Source organism: Trichosurus vulpecula, chromosome 7 (genome assembly GCF_011100635.1).
Source record: "Trichosurus vulpecula isolate mTriVul1 chromosome 7, mTriVul1.pri, whole genome shotgun sequence".
Taxonomy (NCBI): Eukaryota; Metazoa; Chordata; class Mammalia; order Diprotodontia; family Phalangeridae; genus Trichosurus; species Trichosurus vulpecula.
This window is the reverse complement of record NC_050579.1, coordinates 121388266-121401758: the sequence shown is the minus strand read 5'-3', so window position 1 is coordinate 121401758 and position 13493 is coordinate 121388266. Positions and strand designations below refer to the sequence as shown.

The window sequence follows — 13493 nt, the reverse complement described above, 5'->3', positions numbered from 1 at the left end:
TATGCATCTTGAATTATGAAAGACAATATAAATTAATAGTATCTTGCCCTGCAGTGTGTACATTACATCAAAAAGAATAACCATAGAAAGTGTTAGAAATCTGAGTGTGATAAAATCATAAACAGTAGTTGAATTCATATTTCTCTAAGAATTTATTGTTTCTATTATGTTAATACCTCCCTTCTGTCTGTTATCTCATCGGTGTGAGTTCTCTCTCTACAGAGGAAGATGTCTAGCCATCCATGCTTCCTCTGCCTGTATGATTCTTGTCCATACTTTTTCGTACATCTCCCATTGAGGATCTGTCCACCATGCTGAAGACTTAGGTCATTGAATAACTCAACCCAACACTCAATTGTCTGTTCCTCACTATTGCTTCATTATCAACCTACTTGCTTTTCTGGTCATAAAATATCTTTGATGAAGACTTTTGTAAAACCTCATAACTAGAAAATATCTCAGTACCTACTATTTTTTATATTCTTTATCAATTTGTAATATTAGTGCTAGGAGGAGTGAGTACATTAGAAATCATCTAATCTGACCCTCTCATTTTACAGATAAACCGAGGCTCAGAGAGATCCCAGAATGTCAGAGTTGAAAAGGACCTTGAATACCATCTAGATACCTGAACAAGAATGCCCTCTATAACATTCTCTACAAGTAGTTTCCTAGCCTTCGCAAAAGGCCTCTAGTGAGGGGGAAATCATTACCTTCTTGGGTAATCTTCAACACATCCTTCAGATGTGGTTTGATCTGAGTAGAATAGAACTAGATTAACAACATCTTAGTTCTAGACATTGTGCCTCTCTTAATAAAATCTGTTTGGCTGTTATCTCGTTGATTATTCATATTGACTTTGCAATACACTAAAACTTCTAAGTCTTTTACAAGCTGCTCTCTAGCCGACCTTTTCTGTCTTGTGCTTGTGAAGTTGATTTTTTTAACCTGAGTGTAAGTCTTTACGTTTATTCTGATTACGTTTCAATTTTTTTTTCACATTCTACACACTGATCTAGCTTGTAAAAAAAGAATTTGGATCCTGATTGCATCATCCAAAGGATTACAATCCCTCCTAGTTTTATTTCACTAACAAAATTGATAATCTATGCCCTTAACCTGGTCATTGGTTAATAGTACAGGGCCAAGCACCTAGAACACTTTAATGGAGGACATATGCCACCTTTACATTAAACCCAAATGAGTCCAATCAGTCAATTCCAAATCAACTTAACTGTACTCATACATATCTTTTATATCTTTTTTCTTTTCTACATATTTTCCATCTTTTCCACAGGAATAGCATGGGGGACTTATCAAATATGTTGTTAAAATTTAGTTAAACTCTATATGCAGTATTTCCCTCATCTGCTAATTTAATAACCTGTCAGTAAAGGAGATAAGGATAGCCTGGCATGATCTGTTCTTGATAAAAAAAAATGCTGACTCCCTGAAATCACTTCATCTTCTAGATATTCATTATCCATCCATTTAAGAATATATTACTTGCAATATTGCAGGAAACCAAAGTTAAGATCACCAGTCTCTAATTTGAAGACTATTCCTTTTTTATGGGAAATCAGAACATTTACCCTTCTCCAGTCCTACATTGTTATCTCATTCTCTGTGTTCTTTTAGATTACTGACAGCAGCTTAGTAATAACATCTGCTAGATCAGAAACCAAAACAAAACACAACAAAAAATAAACCCTTGTACCAAATGTGCTTAGTCCAACAAAGCAAATTCCCATATTGGCCATGTCCAAAAATTTTGCTTTTCATTTTCATATTAGCTTATCACCTCTATGGGGGCAGGTGGGTGGCATTCTTTATCATGGGTATTCTAGTATTTCTAGAATGTTCCATTCCTTTTAGACTGACTTCCAGTAAAAAACTTTAGTCTGTGGGATCCTGTTTATCCTTTCTTTCAACTCTTTCAAATCTGCTTTCCCAAAATCTAGGGTGCATGTCAGAAGATGGCCGGTTTTTCTGTCCTTTTCTATCTATGCTAAGATGGAGTGATGATTTCCCTCAAAGACTTTCATCATTTTTACTTTAACAACCACTTCTTGCTTGTTATTAAAATCAGGTTTAGAATAGAAGTTGACATCTTTGCTTCCTCCAACTTCTGAAGGATAAATCCTTAAGGCAAGCTCAGCTTCTGGTAGAGATAAAATTCCAACAGATGTTGAGTTAATTGAATCCCTCCATTACTACTATAATCATACCTCTGTGCCAGCTGTGTAATTTTTTCCCAAACTCCTTATGTATTTATTCTTTCTGCTTAGCTTGTCTGTTAGTATTGTCAGATGATACTATTGCTTCTTTTTTCTGCCTCATTTTAAATTTGCCTAAATACCTTCTTCCATGCTTCACACGTGTTTCCTAACTTTCCTAATATGAGTTTATTTTCTTAATACACAATGTTACTCCAACCCCAACCCCCATACCTATCCTGTTCCATTTTGAATAAATTAAACCCTTCCAGAACCATATTAGAGTAATGGGTCTTACCCGAGGTATCAGTGTCACCTTTGGTAATTCTTGCTAGTAGCTTGCAGAGAAAATTATTCTATCAGACTTCTTGGAGGGCACCTTGGAGAACCTTTACCTATGGAGTTATCTCTCCTCACTTCCTTAACCCCTTTTCACACTATTAACACTTTAACAACCTCACCCAAATTTCTCTGATTTAACTGATCTCTTGTTTTACTTAACAACTTCTTTCACCCTTTCCTTAATTCCTACTCTTCCTTCTCAGGTTCTCTTAGGTTCTAGATCTCAAAGGGACCTTAGAAATCAACTAGTCCAAATCCCTCATTTTTGCAAATAAGAAAACAGGTCAGGTTGCAAAAGTAACTCAGGCCCTTCTGTTCTTTCTACTCCATGAAACTTGACTCTTTTACCTTCAGCTCAGGTCCTATTTTTCTCGACTTCTCTCAATTTCCCCCTTCCTAAATTTAGTTCCTGGCCTCATTTAAATTTCCAAATCCTCCAAGTCTCCTTCACAATTCTTATTTCTTTTTCCTTTCTCTCTCTTTTTTAAAATTTATTTAATATATTTAGTTTTCAGCATTGATTTTCACAAAAGTTTGAATTACAAATTTTTTTCCCCATTTCTACCCTCCCCCCACTCCAAAATGGCATATATTCTGGTTGCCCAGAAAATTATTGGACTACCTGAAATTGAATGCCAGCATGATTTAGAAATGCCCATCAACATACTATTTGCAAATACTACATGCAGGATTTTAACCCAATTCTCCTCACTCCAGCGCCAACATTTCTACACCACCTGAGCTACTAAAACATCACAAATGAGTGAAAGATGTACAGAATTGTATTTTTGAGTGTCGTAGGACACAAACAAGGAGAAGAAAAATATTAACTTCTGGGAAAACATGAGACCTGGTTGACCTCCTAAAGTATGGCCCTAGATTACTAAGCTTCTTCATGGGAGGAGATAGCAAATAATCTTACCACATGCCAGTATAATATCAATCTGCCCTTCACCAGTTAGGCCTGAATCAGGAACTCATTAAGCATTAATTTTACTTTTTGTAATATCTTGAGTTGGCTTATAGGACTACTGTCATGCCATAAGGAAAACATAGTGAGCGAGAAATCATTCATACCTTAGGAGCAGGATAAGAACAGTGGTATCTTGGAGAGAAGTTTGAAGGTTAGTAATTATATGCCTTGATTTAAATAATTTTAGGCAGCAAAGGACTAGAATATTCAGATTTGTACTCCAAATGACTATGTAAAATATTCTCTTTGTGTAACCGTGAGACCTCGGCTTGACAATAATCTATTATGTACACTAGATCTGGGTTGCTTGGGAGATTCTGCAAAGGGAGGAATTTGCCTCTCGATCTATTTTTATATGTCCACTGTAGAAGGAAGTCCCTACATTAAATATTTTCCTTTTTGTCCAGATTTATGTGGATAAGTGCCTCACTTCTTCCATGAAGATAAATAAAAGCAAAATTGGTTAAAATGTAGCATCTGCAAACGTGATTGAAATCTTGTCATAAATATATTCACTAGGCAGTGGAATTCTGTATAAAACCAATTTATCCTACCCCTATCCAAGTATGTTTCATGGAATCATTGAGTCATAGTGCTGGGAGAGATCTTAAAGTTCAACTAATTAACTACATTTACTGCACAGATGAGAGAACTGAAACCCAGAGAAGGTAATCAGATACCAATCTGGGCAAGTCACTTAACCTCCCTCAGCCTCACTTTGTTCATCTGTTTAATGGAGATGATAATAGCACCTACCTTACAGGGTTGTTGTGCAGATCAAAAGGGATTTTTAAAAAGCACTTCACAAATCTTAAGGTGCTACATAAATATCAGCTATTTATTTTGTCACTAGTGGTTTTTTCTGCCACATCATTGTTTCTCAATATTTTAATGAGTGAAGTGTCAGAGCAAACTCATGATGAAGTAATTTCCCCTCTAATGCATCCATAATGTGTTTCTTTTTGCTGTCACTTTGAGGGACTGACCATTGCATGACTATAGAACTTCCAGGGCACTTGCCACTTCTCTCATCATAAACTATTAATAATAACTCACCCTTATATAGTGTGAAGTCCTTTCCTCACAACTACTCCATCAGGTAAATAGTACCAGTGTTTTTATCCCCACTTTGCAGACGAGAAAACTTTGGGCTTTGAAAAATTAAATGATTTGATCAAAGCCACACAGGTAATGTACATCCAAGAGGGGTTTTGAACCCAGGTCCAACTTTTAAGTCCAGCACTTTTTTCTCCTATACTGTGCTTAAAGACCCTGAAAAACAGCCTGTTTTCTCAGCCATACTGATAAATGATACTCATTTGAGTATCTCTGTCCATATAGGGAATTACACCGTTACCTGTGGGTACTCTGCCCAAAGAAAAATAAATTTTAATTGCTGAAACCTCATAAAATATCTTGAGGTTTATGGGCTAGATTTCTTTTTCCCCCTTCCCTACTTATGTATTTTATCATTTTTATAAACCATGCCTTAAATCCAAATCACTCTCACTCTCAACTGATTGGCCAACAATAGGTCACAACCCAAGCCTCATTTGGTCATTATTTGGGTTTTGATGGCTCAGAATGAGTGTAAATACCTGTTGTTTCTGTTTTGGCCAGAAACCCTGAGCGTCTTCCCCTTTCAGATTGATTTTTTTTTGACTAGGTAAAAATCATATAACCATGGCTAGCATACAGTAGGTGCTCAATGTGTGTCTCTCAATTGACTTGTGATTATGCATAGCCTCTTTAGATTAATGACATTAATAAAGCAGAAGCATGAGGAGGAAAAATCTCAACTAAGTCCTTAGTCTTGGTTCACCCAAAACTTAGTGTTGTGTCTTAGAGCCCCAAGGACAGTTTTGATTTTAAGAAGACTGGAAGAATAAGACAATAATCACTCATTTGGCTAGGACCATGGTTCCACTTACTACAGAGGTTTTCCTTTGTTGTGTCCTCAATCCAGTTTTGTGTTTGCCAAACGAATTGGTTCCTCCTGTTCTGAGAGACTAAGAATGACTAAGGACTGACTTTTACACAGATACTTAAGAGTTAGAGGTCTGTATTTAAAGGCACAGAAATTCAGTGCTGGACAGGACTTCAGAGGTCATTGAATCTAACTTTCTCATTTTCCAGATGAGGAAACTGAGGCACCAAAAGATTAGGTGACTTGCTCAAGGTCTCACAGATAATAAGTGTCCAAGGCAGGATTCAAATTTGGGTCTTCTTTACTCCATGACTAGCACTACAACCATTATATTTCCAATATCCAGCTCAGTGTTGTGGCTGTTTGTTTGTTTAAGCTTAATAGCACACCATCAAAGAGATTAGAACTGGTTATTTTATTGGCAGGCTCTCATGATTGAAAGATTTCAAGATACTTGACAAATCAAGATTTTTCCTCCATCTGTAAAAATTGTCAATATACTAATAGGAAGATGAGGAGGAAAGAATACTTACAACACTACTTGGGGGGAGAGTAAGAGAAATGGTGGATGAATTACCTTAGTATTACTCAGTATCATGATTTGAGCTTGAGTGCCTAAGAGTGATCATCATCTTCTTCATCATCATCACCATCATCATCATCATCATCAACCACCTGCATTTCTATAGAACTTACCAGTTTACAAAGCACTTTTTCATACAATGATCTTATCTTTAGTTACTATGTATGGATCACAGGGTCCTAGGACTTAGCTCTAGAAGGGATCTTACATCTAGTTCAACCCCTTTACTAGAGGAAATCTCTTACAGATTTTTTTCTATAAAGGTGATCCCTCTACTTTCCCATGGCTTAGGTTTTGGTTTTTTTTAAGTTTTGGTTTCCTCAAGAATAAATTAACTCCAACTAGGTGGTACAATGGACTCCAGACTTGGAGTCAAGAAGATCTAAGTTAAAATCTGGCCTCAGACCCTGGGTCACTGTATGATCCTGGGCAAGTCACTTAACTCCTATTTGCTTCAATTCCTCATCTGTAAAAGAGGGACACAGTGGAGAAGGAAATTACCAAACCATCCCCGTGTATTTGCAAAGAATACCCATGGACTTTGTCCATGGGGGCACATAGAGTTAGACACAACTGAACAACAGTTTGGAGTTTCCTGATGAGAACAGCCTCAGCTCCTTTTTTTTTTTTTTAGGCATCAATGCCTTTACAATATACATTGTATCATCCAAGGAATGCTGTTCACTACACTTTCTAAATAGGGAAATAGCTGTACATATGGCAGTATGTAGTTTCTGATGTGCATTTTGCCCAGCTCCAGAAGCAAAATTCAAATGCAGTTTTTTTCTTTAAATTTGTGCACATATGTGAGGATTTAAAAGTAAAACAGCAGGAAACCCACTGTTTCCAGTTATGGCAGGCAAGTTATTTAGGCATTCTCCCTTGAGAATCTGTTGGTATTCTCCCTCCCCACCCTCCCACCTTGCTTTATATAGTACTGTTATTACTCATCAGCCCACCTAGTGGAGAAAGTGAATGTTTTCTTGCTTCAGATTTGTTCATTGGCCCTTGTTCTCTTGTTCATTTTCTTTTTTCTTTTTTCTTTTCTTTTCTTTTTTTTTTTTGTTTTGGGAGTGGGGGGGGGTGGAGTTATAGTTTGCTTCACTAACCCTTTGTGTTTTTGCTCTTAGTTGTGTTTAGCGTGTCATAAAGTTGGATGTCCACGAATGCATGAAATGGTCAAATTATCCATTACTCAGCTTCTCACTGCCCTGTGCCATCGTCCTTGTGCTCCCGTGCAGGTGGCTTTGCCCAAGGTATTGAGCTCAGTCGCTGGTTCATGGGCAAGACTGATGAGTTGACGTATCAGTTCTATGCTTATGAAAGTGGAAGGATTGGGTTGCGGGTGGGGCACAGTTTTGGAACAGCTGAAAGAGGAAATCAATGTGTCCTTTGCCAGAAACTCAGCCGGCAAAGTATTGGTAATGTCTCTAACTTTATCTACTTCTTTTCTGCAGCTCTTGGAGGTGAAGAAAACTCAGACCTATAGAAACTCACTAATCTTAGAAATTCATGAATCTTAATGATAATTATGATGACCATGATTCCCAGCCTTAAATTGCGATGTTTGCAAAAAGCTATTCTTTTGGCAAAGCCTTATTTTAAAAAAATACACCTTCTTCATTTGAAATTGGTACTGTCTGAGAAATCCAGGTGGCTGTATTTATTAACCAAGTTTGATAAATTTGGAAATGAACATTTTCTACTTCAACTTCACTAATAAGTTATATAGCAGGACTTAGAATCTTTACCAGGAAAGGGCCAGGAAAGCTCAGGTTCATTCAACATTGTTAGAAAAATTCAGTTCAATTGTACAACATTTATTAGGTGTCTATCATGTGCCAAGTACCAACCAAAGTGCTAGGTATTAATGACAAAAATGAAACAGACCCTGCCTCTAGGAAACTCATATTCTATTGAATGCAATAAAATGGGGTCACTTCTGGCTCTGTAAGTTAGGTGTTGTTATTTAATGTATTATATATGCATATACAGGCAGCTACATGGCACAGTAGATAGAATGCCCTGGAGTCAGGAAGACTCAACTAGCTGTGTGACCTTGGACAAGCCACTTAATACTGTTTGCCTCAATTTCCTCCTCTGTGAAATGAGCTGGAGAAGGAATTCTAGTATCTCTGCCAAAAAAAGACCCAGAAACTGAAATAACTGAACAACAAATATGCATACACACATACCTATCATTTTGCTATATACAGCATTTATTCACCCAACTCTCACTTTGAAAGTGAGCTTTTTTCCCCCTACAAATGTATATGAAATTTTACGAACTTCACAGATTAAATAAATTCTTAAATACTAACTGTAGAAATAGGTTATATCTAATGTCATTTTATTTGGCATAGCAAACTAAACATAATAAAAGAATTGAAACCCAAAAATGCTGACTTGGAATTTTTCTACTTGTTCTTGTTCATTTTTTTCAGGATTGGCAATTCCATTTGAACCCCACATTGTTTATAGGTTGACTTTCATGTATCTATAGGTGATAGATATATTTAAGGGATGTGGAGTTACAGCATCATGTTTATCAGTTTCATTTGAGTGTCCACATTTGGTTTATTTTATGCATTTTTTTAAAAATCTCATTTGTAAATCAAATTAAAGGTGTCACCATCCTTTTGAGCCCATAGCCTTGATTTTATAGATATCGGGATCTCCAGGAAAGGGAAGTCATTCCACCAAAGCAGATTTGCCACTGTTCTGCAACTTCTTTCTTAGGGAGTTTCCTGGAGTTGGAATGGGGGAAGGGGAATGAGACTGAGAGGTTGAATCATTTGCCAGGTTGATGAAGCCTGTATGTATTAGAGGGTGGATATGAAGTTTTGTTTCTCCTGACTCAAAGGTAGGAGGTAGCTCTTCTCTCTACCCCACTATCGGAGGTAGTTGCCATGGTTATGAGGTTTTTAAAATTGCAAAAACTACTTGTGCATAGAAAGCCTGGTATAGAAAAATGAGAATCAGCCTCTGAAATATACTAGCAGCATTCCTACGGGCAAGTCAATCATCCTCTCTGCATCCTGGTGTTCCATATTATGGAATTTATTATTGTATAATATTATATATGTATAATATTTTTTGTTACATATGAGTTTCCAATTTGCCTTATGAAGGGAGTTTCCACACTGGGAAAACCCTGTATTGATAAAAAATACGTCAACCTCCCCCACCCCCAACAAAAATTAGAGAAAAATATTTGCCTTCAGAGATCACCATTGATGAAGCAAACACCAACTCTAAAAGTGTTCCTGGGATCTTATGAAAAATGTTGCATTATGAAACACAGATGGTATTATCATAGTGTACACAATGTTATGAAAATCTGCTTGAGTTCAATTGGAATACTGAACATGCTTAAATGGTTTCTAAGCCATTGCATCCTATGTAAAAGCAAAACCTTTGTGTGATCAAAATGCAATTTCATTATGTTTTTTAAAGCATGCATAATTTCACCGTGATGTTGATAGTGAAACCAATGTAAGAAGGTTACTTTTAAATTAACTTATAACAAAGTAGTTTTGTAAAAAGTTGCCTCTTAGTCCTTCCACTATTCATTACCTTTATTTTAAATTCCCATTATGAGTCAACTCAGGATGGTTGGCAAGTATGCTTTAGTTTGTAAGAGCTCATTTGGACTAATTGAAAGCATATAGAAGGAGAAAACCAGAAATCAAGAAAGAGGCAATTTTTATTCAATTACTAGCCGAGAGCTACTGTTTCGTGGCTTGGTTGAAACCTTTTTTTGCCAAGTAGTCAAGTCTTTGTGTTTCTTCTCAGTCCAGTTAAAGATCTTGGGATCAAAATCTGCCACCTTAAAAAATGGAAGCATTATATTATCTTGCTTAACACTATTGAAGGGTGTATGCTCAGAATAGGGATCAATGATGCCATGCATTCGTCCTTTTTTGCCATAGTCTGAAATATGAACTATGACAGTAAGATTAATTGTTATATACAATTGAAATAATACAAGGTCATATAGGGAGGAAAGGGTATTTATATATACATATATATGTGTGTATATGTATACATACATTTGTATTTATGTGCATATACTTATATACATATATGTGTACAAATACGCATATACATATGTGCAGTTATTCTATAGATCAGAGGTATCAAACACATTGTGTACATGCAGCCACATGTAGTCCACAAGTCTTGGTGTGGCCCAATCTAGATGAAAGTAATGGGAAATATTTAACTAAACATTTAAATTTAACTTAACCTAATGTTTAATTTAATACTGGGAAGTATTTAACAAAACAAATCAAAATAAAATAAAGCATAGATAATGTTAATATGTGGTTTTCAAAGTCAATACGAAGCCCCCATGGATTCTTAAGCTTGATGTGTCTGCTGTAGCTCAATGACTTCCATATGCATTAATGAAAAAAATAGATGCAGCAGGCAGGTGTATTTTCTCACACAAGGAACAAAATTTGAAAATATATAAATCATGTCATCATAATTACAAAGGACATTCATTTTTCAAGCTGGAAGCACTCTGTAAGCTCTGGGGGTGATTTTTAAAAATTTCTATTGGACCCAGAGCATAGGGCAGGGGAGTTGCTTTCAGACTGGTTTCTAGTGTAGTGAGTTTTATTGTGAATGAAATTACTTGGCAATATACAGACTTCCTGAGTTAAGGCAGCCAGATAACACAGTGGATGGCAGGTTGGACCTGGAATCAGGAATAATTGAGGTCAAATCTAGCCTCAGCCACTTACTAGCTCTGTGACCCTGGGCGAGTCATTTAACCACTATTGGCTTCAGTCTCCTCAGCTGTAAAACGGGGATAATAATTACATCTAATCACACAGAGTTGTTGTGAGGATCAAATGAGATATTTGTAAAGCACTTAACACAGTACCTGGCACATAGTAGGCACTATGTAAATGATATTTATTATAATAATAATCATTCTTATTAATCCCTGTCTGCCCAATTTACTCATCTGTAAAGTAGGGATCATAATAGCACCTAACTTCCAGGTTGCTGAGAGGATAAATTGAGGTAATATTTGCAAAGCACTTTACAAACCTTAAAGCATTATATAAATCCTAGTTATTATTATGATTATTACCAATAATATTGTTTTTCCTCATTAATGTTTTTCTTGTGACTCTATGCCACACGGAGCCAGTTTTGAAAATCAATTACCATTTAAAAACATAGCAAAGTCAGACTGCTAAACTTGTAAATTCTACCTCCTTTTCAAAAAAAAAAATGAGATGGCATTTTCTTGGGGCCATTAACATTGTTGGAAATCCAAAATAGCCAATCCTAATTCAGGCTGACTTTCTGTACCCAAGGGAACTTGACGTCCTCTTATTGTTCTCTGTAAATGTTTTAATGAATATCTCTATATAGTATGTGTGTGTTGCTATCTTGTTTCCTTACCAGGTGTGCATTGAGACATACGTATCTAGCTGTCACCAACGTAGTATTAATACTGCTGTGCGGGCAACTCTCAGTCAAATGTTGAGTGATTTGACTTTGCAATTACGGCAAAGGCAGGAGAACACGGTGAGCCTTGCAAGTATCTGCACACTGATCAGATTTTGGGTGATGTCCTTCATGTGTGACTGCATGCTGTCTATCATCCTTCATGGCTCCCTGCAACACTCCCAAGCTTTCAATTTGTGACAAGAACAAGTGAAGTCAGATGGGAGCTCAAAAATTTTGTGCTATTTATTATTTTGGAAATTTGATTAGTTTTTTTTTAAAGATACTTAAATAAGATATTATCCTTTCTATTATTTTCTCCTCCAAATATTCTTTTTAAAACATATATTTAATTTTTATTTCAGTAGTTTTAAAAATGTATCTGTTATTTTTTAAAGTTGGTTCCCATTTTGGGTTCCTTCTCTCACCCAATATTTTCTGTGACAGATTACTACTGTTATATTAAGTGCTGCTAAAAACAAATTCTCTTAAAAATAAGGTTTGATAAAGGTTTTAAATAAGGTTTTAATAAATAAAAATGAGTCATCAGAAGTTTTGCATATACATCTAAATTTCTGAGCGGGAGGTATGTGTCAGTATTTCTCTGTTGATACAGTGAAAGAAATAGCCAAGTATGATTACTGTGCTATGTCATTCTAGCCTATTACTGGCCTTTGCTCTAAGCTTGAAAATCTTCTTAAAACAAGCATTTCTGGGAAAGTTCACATTCATTTGTCCTCTCCATATCTCTCACCTTCTGGGAATAAATATGAGTGATCTGTACTCTTCCAAAATTATGTCTTGTATCTGAATATGGATAATCTAAGTTCTTTCTTAAGAGAGTGTGTCTAAATTGGAGGAAACTGAAATAACTTTTAATATGAAAAGAGAATGACAGTTATAGTTGGAGACACATTTTCGTAATGGTCATGAGGGGTTTCAGGGATTTTCCCATCAAATTTCCACATGTTGAGAAATTAAACCCAGAAGGGACCTTAGGGCTTAAATAATCCCAATCCCCACATTTTACAGATGAGGAAAATGAGTCTCAGAGAAGCTGTGTAACTCAACTAGGGCAGCTTTGTAGTTGTAGAGTCAGGATTAGAATTCTAATCTGATTCCCACCACAGTACTGTTTCTACTGGCTTGGGCCTGTCTTTGTGTCCTTTACTTCAACATTATGACTTCTAGGACTGCTTCAAATGACTAGCATTGGAAACCTAGAGTCTGACATGCCAATAGCATTCTTTCCTTTTCATACTCTATGATAACCAGCACCTAATTCTCTTAACACCACAGTGTCATAAATCAAATTTGAGATCCTGGAGATCCCAACCTACCCCTTCCAAATTGTCCTTTCTGTGGTGGTTTTAGTGGACCTGAGGAGAGAAAGGTTAGTAAAAAGATAAGGCCAACAAGAATGTATTTCTCAAACTATGGGGACCATAAAAATCTTTGTGCCTTGGGATGTATTGATGGAATCCTAAGTGCTGATCCAGGAGGTGCATAGTTAGGGAATAGCTTTGCAGCAAAATAGAGAAAATTTAAACTATTCTCATGCACTCTCAATGCTTACAAGTGTTTTTGATACAGATATTTTAATAACTTAGAGGGGAAGCAAATATTAGCATGAACATTTTCTCATGGAATTACTATTCATGTCTATAACTCCAGGGTGCTGCAGACAACGCTGTGGTAGGGTAGGAAGTTGGGTAAAGGAGAAGACATATTTATAAAAGGAATGTAGATGCCTTTAGATGACACGGATTCCTTAAATTAATATATATGGTCACATATTTGAGAGTTTCCTGAGAAGGCCAATTAACTGAGAAGGTTAAGTTACACTGTCAGGATATTTTGGAAAGGAGACTTAAACCTGGGTCTTCTTGATTTTAAGGTGGGCTATGTTTTCAGGAGGGCAGCTAGGTGGATAGAGTACTGGGCCTGGAGTGAGAAAGATTCATTTTTCTGAGTTCAAATCTG

At 36.3% G+C, this 13493-nt stretch overlaps 1 protein-coding gene across 1 annotated transcript in view; it reads left to right on the top strand.

Annotated features, from left to right (window-relative positions):
• The window catches only part of ARFGEF3 (ARFGEF family member 3), a 202821-nt gene that overhangs the window by 89543 nt on the left and 99785 nt on the right, over positions 1-13493 (top strand). Inside the window, 1 exon segment of the mRNA XM_036767780.1 lies at positions 11469-11591. Coding sequence (XP_036623675.1) covers positions 11469-11591 — 123 coding nt within the window.